At 39.0% G+C, this 17,839-nt stretch overlaps 1 protein-coding gene across 1 annotated transcript in view; it reads right to left on the minus strand.

The window, feature by feature from the left end:
- Nucleotides 1-17,839, minus strand: part of LOC140724597 (uncharacterized) — a 91,239-nt gene that overhangs the window by 15,594 nt on the left and 57,806 nt on the right. The window contains exon 11 of the mRNA XM_073039022.1: nucleotides 14,333-14,439. Coding sequence (XP_072895123.1) covers nucleotides 14,333-14,439 — 107 coding nt within the window. The remainder of the gene's footprint in view (nucleotides 1-14,332; nucleotides 14,440-17,839) is intronic.

The following is a 17,839-nucleotide window of genomic DNA, read 5'->3' on the forward strand; positions in this document are numbered from 1 at the left end:
TCAGAGAAGAATTGTGAAGGATGATCTGTTGAAAGTGCAGGCTAGCGGGGTGGAAGTTGAGGACCAAGATTCCCTATTTTTCTCTAGTCAGGTGCTGAGGGGGTGAGAGGAATGGTGTGGGAAAAAGATGAGATGTAATTGAAGACTCTGTCAGTTACAATAAAGGGAATTGCCTGATTCAGGAGAAAGGAAAACATTTTGGTGACTCTGGTGTAGAAAGTGTGTCATTATCAGAGCAGATAGAAATGAAGTGGAGGAACTGAATGAATGGAATGGAGTCACTACAGGAAACTGTAGTTAAGGTAACTGTGGGAGATGCTGGACTCAAAATGGAGATCAGAAATAGGGAAAAGAGAAATCCAGAAAAGGAAAGAGAGAAGTCAGAAATGGATGTGAAATTGGTAGCAGAAGTCAGGAAAATTCCAGTTTCTGTATTTGCACATGAAGCTGCACAAATATAGTCACCAATGCAATGGAAAAAGAACTGAGGTAGAAGGTCTAAGTAGGAAGAGCGTCCTGAGTGCCAGTTTTTTTGCACCATACCAACAAGGCACACCTAAAGCCAAAGGAACTGCACCTTATTTACCACCCATTCATATTTCAGCGAAATTCAACAACTTTTTAAGTTTATGCCAGGTCAGACCAATAAGGTTATCCATCTGTAACAACAAGTCAGTATCTCTCTTTGCATAGGCAATGCTTGATGAGCCTGGAGATTTTCACCATTTTGCTTTAGCTTCTGGTTTCAGCAACAGCTGAGCTGGACTTCACCATTTTGCCTTGATCTATCCTCATTGCTCTGTTAACCAAAATCCTGCATAAACATTGGAATTGCCTCTATCAGAGACATTCTCTTTGTCTTGTCCATCATTCCCAATCCTCTTAGTTTGGAACTTAAAGTTAACTTGTTTACGCATTTTCTGATGAGGGCTTTTCAATCTGAAACATTAACTCTGTTTCTATTTCCACAGATACTGACTGACCTTCAGAGTGTTCATATTTTTATTGCAGCAGACTTCCAGCTTCTGCTATTTTCAATAATCTATGAGGTATCCCTACTATGGAATGATGGATGTCATTTAAATTCAAATTTAAAGCAATTTTTAGAGCAAATTTTCAGCATTTGTAAATTGAACTTGCATGTTGTGTTTGTTATTGAGGGATAGTGCAGGGTAGTAGTCTCTTCTTGGCAGCTCATGGAGTAACAAGCTTGTTGGCTCTGCTCCAACCTTTTACAATCTTTCTTCCAATGCTACTTTTGTTTAAACTTTGAAGATTCATCACTTTTAGTGAAGGATTTTTGATTTAATTATGATGCTGGAACTCGATCTGGAAAGGAATTAAGATGTGACAAAATCATTTGTGAAACTGAACAAACTGAACTTACAAGGGAGGCAGAAGAAGCCTATACTCCTGAAAGAATGTTTTCTTTGATGCAAGATACTAACACTAAAATTGGAATGGTGGACTCTAAAATTGATAAACTGATGAAAGCTAATGAAAAGCTTGAATTAACTGTCTCTGCCGTCCAGGAGTCTTTGAGGAATTTGGAATCTCAATACCAAATGCTTAAAATGAATACTAATAAAATCGGAAGGCAACAGGAGGCACTACATCAAGTGATTAAAGAGCAGAAATTAAAGTTCTCTACCATGGAAAAGAGAATTGCTGAAGTTTCTTCGGAATTATCAAGAATTAAGAAGGAACCGATTGATCTGGAAAGTAGAGCCAAAGGATGAATTTACGCATACTGGGTTTGCCTGAAAATATGGAAACCGGTGATCCATTAAAGATCTTTTCAACCATGTTACACTCACTTTTTAGTGAGATACTCGAAACCTCTCCGCTAATAGATAGGGCGCACTGAATTTCTCGCCCCAAGTCATCGGTGGAGATGAAACCCCGCACGGTAATTCTGTGTTTACACTATTTTGCTACTAAAGAAGCAATTCTTCGAGATGCCAGGAAGTGGGGGAAACTAACTTATAATGGTGTGGAATTTCATATTGTTGAAGATTTTGCCCTTGAGGTGTATGCAGAAAGAATTAAATATCGGCTTGTGATGGCAGAATTGTATAAGAAAACTCTTCATCCATCGCTGAGGTATCCTGCCCGTTTGATAACTTCTCCGCCTAATGCTCGTCCAAGACGTTTTGAATCTCCTGAGGAGGCGTGAGAGTTTCTCAACCAGTTTAAAGCTGTCTTCTAAGCTACTCCAACACTGCTGTCCTGCAAGCAAATCTAACTTTTAATCCTTAGCTGTCAATCATTGGTAGTCGATTCGTTGAAAGTTTAATCTATGCCCTAGGTCTGTATAGCCATCGGTTAGACTTTTCTACTTTTTTCTTTCTTTAAGATTTGTATGAATTTAATATGAGTAACATTTTATTTGCTTGAATCTATCTTTTCTGAATTAATGATCAATCTTTATTAAATGAATTTAAGATGGCCACTGTTAATTACATGCTAACATCTATTAGTCATAATATTGATTACTATCTTCAGCTGAGAGTCATTTTCAGCTGAATCATCAAAGATCAATTTACATTTTTTCTTGGTTCAGACATCGTTTGGCAGTTTAATTTTTTTTCTCTCTTCCTCCTTTTTCCAGAATCTGTAAGTTTAATATTAGTTGTATCATATTATTTCATTAGATATTTCTTTTTTGATTATATGTTTAATTTTTGTTAAACAAACTTAAGATGGCTGCTGTTAACTCCGTTTTAACCTCTGTTAGACATAATACTACAATATTTGGAATTTTTCTTTTTTTTTCTCTTTGTATCTGATGTTGTGTCTTTAGTCAGTGGTGTCAGTATGTAAGTTAGTTTTAAAAAATTGAGCCTGCCATTAAGAGACAGGAATTTAGGGTGTTTAGATTAACATACCATCTGCCTATTGGATGGTTTGTTTTCTGGCTTGGTGGGGAGAGGGGTGGGGATATTAGTTTAGGCTTCCTCAACTGGGTAGTTCTGAGAGAGTTTCCTGTCAATCATGCTGTTTTTTTTTCTTTCTGATCAAATTGATAATTTGTTCTTCCCTGCGGGTTTGGTTTACTTTGGTGCACTAATTTATTTTATAAATCCCTAAATTAAAGTCTCAGTATGGATGTTAATAAAATTAATATAATTTCCTGGAATCTGAATGGCTTGAATCAATCTATTAAGTGTAGGAAGATTTTTAAGTAATTGAAAACATTTCAAGCTGATATTATTTTTGTGCAGGAGACCCACATTGGTAGGGAAGATGAAAACTGTTTTTTTAAAAAAAAATTGGAAGGGTCATCAGTATCAAAAAATAGAGGGGTGTCTATTTTTATTAATTTTAAAGTCTCTTTCGTAAATTTTAATACTGTTACTGATTCAATTGGAAGATACTTAATTGTTACTGGTTTGTTATGTGGTCAAAAGATGGCATGGGTTTGTGTGTACGCACCTGATGTAGATAGCTCTGAATTTTTAAAGAGGTTATTCTCTGCATTGCTGAATTTAAATGAATATAAGTTGATTATGGGAGGTAATTTTAATTGTTGTCTTAATCCCTTGATGGACAGGTCAACAACAAATCCGTGCCTTCCTAATAAGGCTGCAACATGTATTAATTCCTTTTTACTAGAACATGGCATTAGATATTTGGAGATTTTTACATCCTAAAGATAAAGATTTTTCTTTCTTTCACATGTACATCATAAATATTCAAGAATTGATTATTTTCTGTTAGATATGTGATTGGTATATTTTGTTGCTAATTGTGTGTATGGTGTTATTGCACTGTCGGATCATGCGCCTATGAAACTCACACTGAAGTTTTCTGATAACACACAGTGTTATGATACCAGCCCCCTCCTTTGCAAGAATCGCAAGAGCCCTAGTGAAGGGGGGGGGGGGGGGGGTCAATGACCCAAGAGAGAGAGAGAGACGTGCTGAATAGACACAGGAAATGGGAGAGAGAGGGAGACGTGCTGAATACCACGTTCCACCGGGATGCAGAATAAAGCGACCCTGACTATTGTCTCATGAAGACCACGTGTAAAGCCCTCGGGCAAAGTGGGCTGGTTGAGAGAGAGATTGACACCTGCGATCCCGTGAGGAAGTATAAAGGAGGGTTTGGGGGGGGGGGAACGACCCCTCCAGACGCACCAAGGAGACACGATAGCGATCCCGTCGTAGCGGGAAGCATTTTGAAGGAAGCCACGTGCGTTAGATTCCGAATCGGGAGACTGTGGCTGGAATCACGGACAATCGCTTTTAACTAACAACAGGAAAGCCGGCTCTCCTGATTCCACGGTTTTGCTTTGTAAGGACCTGGGCAAGTGTTCCTTTCCTCACCAATCTCTCTCTCTCTCTCCAACACGGGAAACTCAGCGGTTCCCAAAAGGCTGAAGCCTGCCGACTTTTGAATGACTGTTATATTTTTCCAAATGGACAAGATATTATCCCCTAGACAATGATAGAGCTTATTTCTGATTGATCATTACTATACCTGTGCTTTAGATTGAGTATTGACGACTTATGGTATCTGAATGTTTGTATTAACCTTCCTTTTGTGCCCTTTTATGAATAAAAACGTTTAAAAATGGTACCATCAGACTTCAGTGGACCTCTCTATCTTTGCTGGTAAGTGATCCAGTTACGGGATACGTAACAACAGAAAGTAGTTCAGTGGAGATTCAATTCTCCATTGCTTCATGATTCTACATTTCTAAGTTTTATAAAAGAGGAAATTTCTTTATTTTTTAAATTAAATACAACAGAGGGTATGACAAATTTGATTATTTAGGATACGATGAAATCTTTTCTTAGGGGACAGATAGTCTCATATTCAGCAGCTTTAAAAAGGAAAACTAAAATGGATCTTTTAGTGCTTACTAACAGGATTAAACAAATAGATAAAATTTATTCAGTATCACATACTGAAGATTTATAAAAGGAAAGGGTGAAACTTCAAACCCAGCATGACCTGCTATTGACTTATCCCATTGAGCAGCATCCTTTGAGATTGAAAAGTCAATTTTATATACAAGGAGATAAATCAGGTAAATTGTTAGCTGCTCAACTCAAAGCAACTATGGCTAGAAGGCAGATTTTGAAAATACGAAGATCTGATAAAATTGAAACATCAGCTTGTCAGGAAATTAATAAGGTTTTTTGGACTTTTACTCTAATCTCTATAAATCTGATTTCCCAGGCAACACTATTTCTATGAATAAATTTCTACTAAGATTGAATATTCCCCAAATTTCTACCCAAGATATGAACACTCTAAATGCACCCATTAATTGCGAGGGGATAGCAAGAGTTATATCTTCTTTTCAATCAGGCAAAGCTCCGGGACCAGATGGATTTACGGTAGAATTTTTAAAGACGTTTATGGATATTCTTACACCTCATCTATTGCAAATTTTCACTGAATCTATATCATCTGGAACCCTCCTGAAAACTTTTTATGAGGCATCAATTTCATTAATTCCTAAAAAAGGAAAATACTTATTTGAATGTTTCTCTTACAGACTAATCTCTTTATTAAATGTGAATTCTAAAATTCTTTCTAAGATTTTGGTTAACAGGCTTGAGAATTTTTTACCTGGGTATTTCCAAAGATCAAACTGGATTTATTAAGAGTAGATACTCATATTTTAATATTTGGAGATTATTGAACATTATTTATTCCTTTCCGTCTAAAGAATTTGAATGCGTAGTTTCTCTTGATGCAGAGAAAGCCTTTGATAGGGGAGAATGGCCCTATTTATTTCAGGTTTTAGAAGAATTTAATTTTGGTCTTGGTTTTATTTCCTGGATTAAGCTGATTTTTCAAGCTCCTATGGCGGCAGTTATAACTAACAATCAAAAATCTTCTTATTTTAGGTTATACAGAGGTACCTGGCAGGGTTACTCTCTTAGTCCATTGTTATTCAACCTGGCTCTAGAACCTCTTGCTATTGCTCTTTGGGACTCCAATGAGATTTTAGGTATTTAGAGAAGAGATAAAGAGCATAAGGTTTTGTTGTATGCAGATGACTTGTTAGTTTATATTTCAGATCCCAAGAAATCTATTCCTGCTATGTTATCTATATTTTCTGAATTTAGTAGTTTCTCTGGATATAAATTGAAGTTGCATAAAATTTCCTATTAACAATGATTTTGACCAATGTGACCAAATTCCTTTTAGTACTGCTAAAAATAATTTCACTTATCTTGGTATTAGAATCACCCAAAATTTTAATGACTTGTATAAATATAACTTTCTTCCATTAATTGAGTACAGGCAACAAGTAATTTCTAAATGGTCTCCTATGACATTATCATTAATTGGCCATATTAACGCTATTAAAATGATAGTGTTACCAAAGTTTTTCTATGTATTTCAAGCAATCCCCTCCTTTATTCCTAAACTGTTTTTTGATAGATTAGACTCTAAAATTTTATCTTTTATTTGGATTGAGTAAACTTTTATTGCAGAAATTTTAAAAAATTGGTGGTATGGCCTTGCCAAACTTTAGAATGTGCTACTTGGCAATTAATACTCACACTGCCCCTTATGGGTACATCTGGAGAAAAACTCGGTGAAGGGGTATTCTTTGGCCTCTTTACTGGGAGCTCCTCTTCCTTTTTTGCTTTCTAAGATTGGTAGTTGAGACCCTAATCCTATTATTAAACATACATTAAGAATTTGGTTTCAGTTTCATGGATCCTTTGATTTTAATAATTTTGTTCTTTCTGGTAAAATTCATCTTAACTATTTTTTGAAACCTTTAATTTTTGATCAGACCTTTTCAATTTGGAAATTCAAAGGAATAGTATCATTTTTAAATTTATTCAAGGACAACTGTTGAATGTCTTTTACTCAGATAGTGGATAAATATGATCTATCTAATGTACACTGTTTTAGATATTTACAAATTAGGAACTTTATACATAGTTTGCTTCCAGATTTTCCCTTGGCTTATTCACCTAATATTATTGATACTCTTTTTCAGGTCAAACCATTTCAAAAAGGACCGATAGCTAGAATTTATAAATGGCTATTGAATTTCCGTATGTTAGCTAATGATAAAATTAAAGCTGTGTGGGAATTGGAGTTTCAGAAGTCTCTTTCAGATAATCAATGGGATAAAAAATTTTATTTTGTAAATACTTCTTCTATTTGCGCCCATCATTCCTTGATAAAGTTTAAGGTAGTGCATTGGGCGATATGTCAAAAGATAAATTAGCCACTATTTTTTTCAATATTAATCCTGTTTGTGATAGGTGTAATATTGAGGTGGCTACTTTAACACATACATTCTGGTCTTGCATCAAATTAGATAATTTTTGGAAAGAAGTCTTTAAAACTTTATCCAAAGTCTTGAATTTGGATCGACAATTGAACCTATTAACAGCAATGTTTGGAATTATTCCATCGGAAGCAGGAGATATTCCTGCTTCCGCTTTACGGATGATAGCTTTTACAACTTCATTGGCTAGGAGAGCCATTTTGCTCAAATGGAAGGTTTCTAATCCACCTACTGTCTTTTTTGGGCTTTCTTCCGTTATGTCCTGTTTAAATTTAGAGAAAATAAGCAGTCGGACATTCGATACATCCCTTAAATTTGAGGAAACTTGGCGACCCTTTATTCATTATATTCATAGGATCCGCCTTACGGCCCTTCCAGTTACCTTTCTGAAGTTTTGGATTTGATCAGAAAGTTTTTCCTTTTTTTCCTGCTTTTACTCTCAAGATGAACTGTCCAGTTATTTTTTCTTTTTCTTTCTTCTGTTTTTTTTGTTTTGGGGTTTTTTTCAATGTACATTTCAATTATAAAAGTTTCTTTATCTTTTTTCTTCTTGTTATGGATAAGAGGAGAATCAATTATCTTTTTTTATTATATACTATTAGCTTAATTCTATGTATGAGCATGATAATTTGTATTTTTCCTTTTAGTTGAATTGTTATTGATATAGATTTTTAAGACAATTCTCCTCTTGTTTATACATGTGTGAGTGTGTATATATATATATCTATATATATGTACTTTTTTATTTAACTAATAAATAGATTGATAAAAAAGATAGTGCAGAGCACACCAGGACACCAGCATGCAGGATACTGAACTGAACTTTACTGATAACTCTGCTTGTATAGTTTGTGAACTCCTCCCAAGTGGACATGGTTAACTGAATGGCATTGGAATAACACTATTAACTACCACTACATTTCCCCTTCTTAAAAAAAAAGACAAATTAGTTATGTACATCTTGTCCAGGGAACTGCATTGAAATTGAAGTCACTGAAATTGAGTGATTCAGTTCACTTTACACATAGCACGTAACTTAGGCTTCTCACATAAACGTATAAGAGTTGCCATCAATTATAACTGTCTTTCCATTTGTTTTAGTGGTCTCTCACTCTCTTTGTATAAAAAAGAATTGCCAATATTATAATTGTCTTCCTCTTTGTTTTTAAATGGTCTCTCTCTTTGTTTCTCTGCTTTTTTTCCACAAATTTGTTTTTTTTTTAAGAACAGTACTGAGCAGGGTTGGAGATGACATCAGATGCACATCAACACTGGCAGGGTTTGGGGGACATTAATTCCTATAACACAAAATCCAATAGCATGAATGTCAGTGATGCTTCACTACCAGATGAGCTCAATGCTTCTTGTGCCCACTTTGAAAGGGAGAATATAATTACAGCTGTGAAGATTCCTGCTGCACTCATTGACCCTGTGATCTCTGTTTTAGGGGCAAATGTCAGGCTGCCTTTCAGGAGGGCAAACCCTTGTAAGGTGGCAGGCCATGATGGAGGACCTGGTGAGGTTCTGAAAACTTATGTCAACCAGCTGGTGGGTGTATACAAGGACATTTTCAATCTCTCATTGTTATGGTCAGAAGTTCCCACCTGCTTCAAAAGGGCGACAATTATACCACTGCTCAAGAAGAGCAGGATGAGCTGCTTTAATGACTATCGTCCAGTAGCACTCACATCTACAGTGATGAAATGTTTCGAAAGGTTGGTCATGGCCAGAATGAACCACTGCCTCAGCAAAAACCTGGACCCACTGCAATCTGCAAATAGTCACAATAGGTCTAAGGAGATGCAATCTCAATGGCTCTTCACACAGTTTTTAGATCACCTGAATGATACAAGCACCCATGTCAGGATACTGTTCGTTGACTATAGCTCCAAATTTAACACAATAATTCCCTCAGTCCTGATCAAGAAACTACAGAAACTGGGCCTCTGTACCTCCCTCTGAGAATAGATCCTCAACTTCCTAACCGGAAGACCACAATCTGTGTGGATTGGTATTAATATCCCCTTAGCCCACTGCTCTACTCTCCCTATACCCATGACTGTGTGGCTAGGTATAGCTCAAATGCTATCTATAAATTTGTTGATGATATAACCATTGTTGCCAGAATCTCAGATGGAGATGCAATATACCAGCTAGTGGAGTGGTGTCGCAGCAGCAACCTTCCACTCAATGTCAGTAAGACCAAAGAGATGATTGCGTACTTCAGGAAGGGTAGAATGAGGGAACATGAACCAATCCTCATCGAGAAATCAGAAGTGGAGAGGGTGAACAATTTCAAGTTCTTGGGTGTCAATATCTCTGAGGATCTAACCTGGTCCCAACCTATCAATGGAGCTCTAAAGAAGGCATGACAGTGGCTATATTTCATAAGAAATTTGAGGAGATTTACAGTGTCACTCAAAAAACTTGAGAACTTCTGTAGATGTACCATGAAGAGCATTCTGACAGGCTGCATCACTGTCTGCTATGGGGGTGGGGGAGGAGAGGTGCTACTGCACAGGATTGAAAGAGGCTACAGAAAATTGTAAAATTAGTCAGCTCCATTTTGGATACTAGCCTCCAAGACGTCTTTAAGGACCAGAGTCCATCACTAAAGACCCCCATCACCCAGGACAGGCCCTCTTCTCATTGTTACCATCAGGAAGGAAGTATAGAATCCTAAAGGCACACGCTCAGTGATTCAGGAACAGGTTCCTCCCATCTGTCATCTGATTCCTAAATGGACATTGAACCCATGAATACTCCCTCACTTTTATTATTTCAGTTTTTGCACTCAGTATTTTTAATTTAACTATTTAATACACATATATATTTACTGGAATTGATCTACTTACTTTTCTCTATGTATCATGTATTGCATTATACTGCTGCCGCTAAAGTTAACAAATCTCACAGCATATACCAATGATATTAAACCTGATTCTGCATCATTATGTGAAATGTTTTCAACATTAGAACTCTTTTTAAAAAACACTAAATCTAACGGAGGTCAGGGTAAACTACCTAAACACTCCAGCAAGTCACTTGCTCTGATTAGACTATGGAGTATATCTCTGTGGTTGGGCAGATAAATGACCTGGAATGGTATAGGTTCCTGGAGCGGATGGAGATTCTTGAACCAGGTGCGTCCACCTCAGGTAAGTGGTCCTCATCATAAGGATCAGGCCACTCCATTTCTATCGTTACCTTTCCTAGCCTTTGAAGGCACACAAGCACACACCTGTTCCACCTGATTTCTCCTTGTAATGTTCTGGTCACAAACAATTGTGGTGCATGCTGCTGGACGATAGTTCCTTCGGTCAATTGGTCTGAAACCCAAACAGCTTCACCACTCCTGAGCAGCGACAAAGATTTTGCTCTGTGTCTGGGATCACACTGTGTTGTGTCAAAATTTCTCACTTTGTCTAAGTCTAGTAAGTGAGGTTGGAGAAGGGAAGGTTGGGAACGGGCAGGTTTGTTCTCAGTCTCTGCCCCATTGAAAGCTCTGATGGAGCGTAATCATTCAGAAGTGGTGTGGAGCAATAAACTAGCTGTGTTTTGTCGAGATCTTTCACCTTCAGTAGGATACTCCTCACAGTTACACTGCTCTTTCAAATTCTCCATTTCCTGTGGGTACTGTGGATCACTTGTCTGGTGTTTGAACTCACGGTCCCGAGCAAAGGCTTTGAATTCTGGGCAGCTGAATTGTGGGCCATTATCTGACACAGCTTTAACTGATGAGAAAGACTTCTCCTGTTCTGCGCCCCAGGTCCAAACGTTTCTCTGACAGAGGTAGACATGTAGTGGCTTTGCTTTCTCTGCCAAGTCTGGAATGAACTTACCCAGGTGGTTTACCTTGCCAAGGAAATTGCAGATCTCTGATACATTTATAGTTTGTTCCATGTTCCGAACTCCTGCTGGTTTGCCTGAATCTTATTGCTTTCCCTCTGAGAACAGTTGGTGGCCTAAGGACTTCACCTCCAACTTTGCAAATTCACATTTCTTTTTATTCAGGGTGATTCCAGCCTGTTTCAGTTTCTCCAAGGCAGTCTCCACTCTTTTGTCATGTTCCTCAGCCTCCGAAGATGAGTATATTATCCATGTGGCAGACTATTCCTTCCAGACACTCCAAAATTCAGTTAATCCTCTTCTGAAAGAGTTCAGGGCTGATGAGATGCCAAAAGGGAGTCTCTTGAAGGTATTACATCCATATGGTGTGATAAAGGTCGTGAGCTTCTGTGACTCGGGGAATAAACAGATCTGCCAGAACCCTCGGTTTGCATCTAGTTTGATGAAGAACTTTGCTCCACCCAGCATACCCAATGTGTGCTCAACAGAGGGCAGAATAAACTTTTCCCACCACACGGCATTATTCAACTGTGTTAGATAAATACAGATCCTCAATGTGTCACCTGGTTTGGGAACAGGAACAAAGCCAGCACACCAGTCAGTAGGATCATTCTGTCTAGTTATGATGTCAAACACCTCCATTCTCTCAAGTTCAGCTTTGACTTCGTTCATCAATGAGACTGGTACGTGCCTCTCTGTGGTCAGAGAGTAGGATGTCACTCCTGGCCTCAGTTGGATAAGGTACACTTCTTTCAGTACCCCCAGGCCTGTGAGCAACTCCGGGTACTTCTCCTGCCACTGAACATTGTTTAGCAAATCCAGCCTTGCATTGAGGTTCAGCTTCTCGATGGCGTGTCGTTCCAGTAGTTGTGAGATGAGATTCTGAACAATGCAGACATCCTCTTCTAACTGTTTCCCATTTTTACAGATGGAAATAGTAAACATTCCTTTCACAATGAGCTTATCTTTCCCTGGGCTCACGAGCCCCCTTTTAAGTTGGGTTTAGCATAATCCCTGTTTTCTTTACCAGTCTTGTGCACAGATATTTGAGGATGACTGTGACACCTGCTGCAGTGTACATTTTTGAACATCACTGCCTCATTTTGCAATTGCATGGTGCATGCTGCACCAGCCTTGCCTGAGTGAATCTAGAGCCCCAAGGAAAGCTGTCTCTTTGCCTGAATCATGGTCTTCTTTGACCTCCTGAATACTGTTTTTGAGTGACACTGGCTTTTTAATGGATAACTCTATTGAGGTGGCGGCACTTGACTGCTTTTGCTGGACAGAGCTCTTTGACGTGGACTGGAGACTTGTCACATCTCCTGCAGTTGGACATTTTACCAGCTCTTTGTTTCGCTTGTCTGTTTTGTTTGAGCTGAGCTCTACTGTCACCTCTTTCTGTAGTCTTTTCCAACTGCACCTTGTTTGTCTCCTTCCTTCACTTTTGTACTGCTTCTTGCTTTTCCTCGGCATTGTTTTTGTGACTGAGTTCTGCCTGTTGCCAACGTACATTCTCACTCTGCCTGACCATTGTAATAACTTTCTCTAGTGTGAGTTTTGCCTGCAACCATTTAGTGTCTAGTAGGCTGGCAACAACCTTGTCTCTAAAGAGCTCATCTCTCAGATTTCAATATGCACAGTTGTCTGACTGGGCATACAATGCTGTGATGAAGTCATTTACACTTTCATCTGGCTCCTGTTTTCTGGTTTTGAACTTTGCTCTCACATGTATCACATTTCACTTTCCTGTGAAATATTCTTTGAATTTGTTCTGAACAGTTTTGTACTCCTTTTTCTGACATTTGTCAGTCCTAATCCACCCACGATGTCACCTGCTTTGTCACCCATGCAGTGTACCAGTGTGCTTACTTCATGTTCTTCTGAAGCCTGAGTGATATTGCTTCAACTCTAAGTCTCTCAAAGAGCCTGTGCCATCCCTCAAAGTCCTCTGGTTTAGAGAAATCAAATGTCTCAGGTGACTTTATTAGGTAGGTAGGTAGGTCTAGATACAGCATGTATTTGCTCCATTTTCCTGTTTGCTTGTTTGTTTATTTATTATTTTATTTATTTGGACTACAGAAGCTTTCTTTTCTCTCCCTGACAGTTTGACTGACTTTCCTACTGTGCTTGTGTCTCTGTGCACTTCCCCTGGCTAGTGGCCCATGGATTATCACAACGCATCCACTTTTAGGTGTGGCTTGAAGGCATTGCCTAGCAATTCTGACCCTTTCTCAGCTCAGCCTCATGATGCATACAATTAGCAAACCAGCATAGGCAGTTTAGGTTGATAAGTCTATGGACTTTTTCCATAGATATGTGAGAACCTGAGCAATCATACTGTAAGTCCTTTTTTATTGGGCATCTCGCTTGGTCTGTAATCATGATTACCAACTCATCAATGATCAACCACTTCTGACACCACGTTGAGTTTGTTAGTGAGGGAGAGAGCAGAGCCTACCAGGACACCAACTTGCAGGACACTCAGCTGAAATTTATTGATAACTCAGCTTGCACAGTATGTGAATTCCTCCCATTTGGGAGTGGCAAAATGAATGGTATTGGAATGACACTATTAACTCCATCTTTGCTAACATAGTGAAATCATACTGTAAACAATGATACTTCTATGAAAGTACTGCACTGAATTCAACACCACCACTAAGTTAAAATTTATAATGGTGTTGATTTTTATGATTTGTCTACGCAGACGCTCAGATGTTGTGCTGCTTAACCCCATTTTTATCAGCATGTAGCTCGTGTGAATGTCGGGTCAGGCTCCTGAAAGCAGAAACCCCAAAAGCTCAAGGCATCAGAACCACAATTTAATTTTTAAATACTTATGACTCATCCTGAATGCTTCAACCATTGTTGCCCTAAACCCAAGTCGTTATGGGAACCCATGGAGCTGGCACAAGAAAAGGCAAGATGACTTTCAGTAATGAAAGTTATTTGCGTAGATTTTTGTCTACAGTTACCGCACTGAGCAAACACCCATAATCCTGGCTCAATCTTGCCTGCCTTGATTGACACAGCTGCTTTCTGTGGATTTTGTTTAAGCTGAAATTAAATGGCTACAATGTCTTAAGCTGGTTTCCAATGGAATACACAAGGTCCATCAAGTGGTTGAGAATTTTTCTGTCTGCAGATTATATATTGATTCCTTGTACAAAAAAAGTCACCACAATGAAAGTTATTAAAAAAAGTCCTTACCTCATTCGGATTGGTGCCACAATGGTTGCCAATAGTCCTATGATGGATAATGCACATCCAATGTATGTAATTGTGTCCAAGAATTGTAAATCATTAGTTTTAACACTCTAGAGAGGAAATTTAATAAACTACCATTAACTATTATTTCATTTGTGATTATCAAGAATCAAAGCAATTCATAATGATAAGTTGCATGACTGAACATATTAGATTTGTTGTTCACTGTTTCTGGTTCAATACTTCAAAACAGTATCTTAGCTTGTCCTTATTAAGACTATTTAAACAGCTGTTTGAGGTGATCATGTTGCTCCATTTTGTGAAACAACAGGCTAACTTAAAGGACAAATGAAATCCCAACCTACTTTGAGCCACTCTAAACATCATTTTGTGCTTTGTCAAGCAGGAACTGAGATAGGACACTCCAGACAGGACTAGTAACTGAACTAACTGTGATGATTTGATAATGTGGATCCAAACTGCAAAAAACATAACCATGGTGGAACAGATGAAGCAAAATACAATGCCTGTCCCCTCACCAAGGTTCCCTGTCTTGACTTCCAGGCTAGTGGTTATTGTTGTAAGAACCCCACTGACAGGTAACATTTTGTTTAACTATTTGAATTTTGATTTTGTGTGGTTCAAGGACATCTTCAATCCCTCACTGCTGCAGCCAATGTTTCCACCTGCTTCAAAAGGGGGACAATCACACCAGTGCCTGAGAAGAGCAGGTTGATCTGCCTCAATGACTATTGCCCAGTGGCACTCATATCTACAGTGATAAAGTGCTTTGAGAGGTTAGAAACATAGAAACATAAAAAACCTACAGAACAATACGGGCCCTTCAGCCCACAAAGTTGTGCCGAAATTACCCTACCTCAGAAATTACTCAGCTTACCTATGGCCCTCTATTTTACTAAGTTCCATGTACCTATCAAAAAGCCTCTTAAAAGACCCTATCGTATCCACCTCCACCACCGTTGCCAGCAGCCCATTGCATGCACTCACTACTCTCTGAGTAAAAAACTTACCCGTGACATCTCCTCTGCACCTACTCCCCAGCACCTTAAACCTTTGTCCTATTGTGACAACCATTTCAGCCCTGGGAAAAAGACTCTGACTATCCACATGATCAATGCCTCTCATCATCTTGTACACCTCTATCAGGTCACCTCTCATCCTCCTTTGCTCCAAAGAGAAAAGGCCGAGTTCACTCAACCTATTCTCATAAGGCATGCTGCCTAATCCAGGAAACATCCTTGTAAATCTCCTCTGCATTCTTTCTATGGCTTCCACATCCTTCCTGTAGTGAGGTAACCAGAACTGAGCACAATACTCCAAGTGGGGTCTGACCAGGGCCCTATATAGCTGCAACATTACCACTCGGCTCCTAAACTCAATTCCACGATTGATGAAGGCCAATACACCGTACACCTTCTTAATCACTGAGTCAACCTGCACAGCTGCTTTGAATGTCCTATGGACTCGGACCCCAAGATTTCTCTGATCCTCCACATTGCTAACAGTCTTACCATTAATACTATATCCTGCCATCATATTTGACCTACCAAAATGAACCACTTCACACTTATCTGGATATAACTCCATCTGACAATTCTCAGCCCAGTTTTGCATCCTATCAATGTCCCACTGTAACCTCTGACAGCCCTCCGCACTATCCACAACACCTCCAACCTTTGTGTCATCAGCAAACATACTAACCCATCCCTGCACTTCCTCATCCAGGTCATTTATAAAAATCACGAAGAGTAAGGGTCCCAGAACAGATCCCTGAGGCACACCACTGGTGACTGACCTCCATGCAGAATATGACCCGTCTACAACCACTTTTTGCCTTCTGTGAGCAAGCCAGTTCTGGATCCACAAAGCAATGTCCCTTTGGATCCCATGCCTCCTTACTTTCTCAATAAGCCTTGCATGGGGTACCTTATCAAATGCCTTGCTGAAATCCATATACACTACATCTACTGCTCTTCCTTCATCAATGTGTTTAGTCACATCCTCAAAAAATTCAATTAGGCTCATAAGGCATGATCTGCCCTTGACAGAGCCATGCTGACTACTCCTAATCATATTATAGCTCTCCAAATGTTCATAAATCCTGCCTCTCAGGATCTTCTCCATCAAGTTACCAACCACTGAAGTAAGATTCATTGATCTATAATTTCCTGGGCTATTTCTACTCCCTCTCTTGAATAAAGGAACAACATCCACAACCCTCCAATCCTCTGGAACCTCTCCTGTCACCTTTGATGATGCAAAGATCATTGCCAGAGGCTCAGTAATCTTCTCCTTCACCTCCCACAGTAGCCTGGGGTACATCTCATCTGGTCCCGTTGACTTATCCAACTTGATGCTTTCCAAAAGCTCCAGCACATCCTCTTTCTTAATATCTACATGCTCAAGCTTTTCAATCTGCTGCAAGTCATCACTACAATCACTTAGATCTTTTTCCATAGTGAATACTGAAGTAAAGTATTCATTAAGTACCTCTGCTATTTCCTTCAGTTCCATACACACTTTCCCACTGTCACACTTGATAGGTCCTATTCTTTCACATCTTATCCTCTTGCTCTTCACATACTTGTAGAATGCCTTGGGGTTTTCGTTAATTCTGCCTGCCAAGGCCTTCTCATGGCCCCTTCTGGCTCTCCTAATTTCCTTCTTAAGCTCCTTCCTAGTAGCCTTATAATCTTCTAGATCTCTAACATTACCAAGCTTTCTGAACCTTTTGTAAGCTTTTCATTTCTTCTTGACTAGATTTATTACAGCCTTTATACATCACAGTTCCTGTACCCTGCCATAACTTCCCTGTCTCATTTTAACATACCTATACAGAACTCTACACAAATATCACTGAATATTTGCCACATTTCTTCCGTACTTTTCCCTGAGAATATCTGTTTCCAATTTAAGCTTCTAATTTCCTGCTTGATAGCCTCATAATTCCTCTTACTCCAATTAAATGCTTTTCTAACTTGTCTGTTGCTATCTCTCTCCAATGCTATTGTAAAGGAGATAAAATTATGATCACTATCTCCAAAATGCTCTCCCACTGAGAGATCTGACACCTGACCAGGTTCATTTCCCAATACCAGATCAAGTACAGCCTCTCCTCTTGTAGGCTTATCTACATATTGTGCCAAGAAACCTTCCTGAAGACACCTAATAAACTCCACCCCATCTAAACCCTTTGCTGTAGGGAGATGCCAATCGATATTTGGGAAATTAAAATCTCCCATCACAAAAACTCTGTTATTATCACACCTTTCCAGGATCTGTTTCCCTATCTACTCCTCAATATCCCTGTTACTATTGGGCGGCCTATAAAAAACACCCAGTAAAGTTATTCACCCCTTCCTGTTCCTAACCTCCACCAACAGAGACTCCTTAGACAATCCCTCCATGGCGTCCACCTTTCCTGCAGCCATGAATCTACCTCTGAGCAACAGTGCCATGCCCCCACCTCTTTTGCCACCCTCCCTGTCC

Source organism: Hemitrygon akajei, chromosome 3 (genome assembly GCF_048418815.1).
Source record: "Hemitrygon akajei chromosome 3, sHemAka1.3, whole genome shotgun sequence".
NCBI lineage: Eukaryota > Metazoa > Chordata > Chondrichthyes > Myliobatiformes > Dasyatidae > Hemitrygon > Hemitrygon akajei.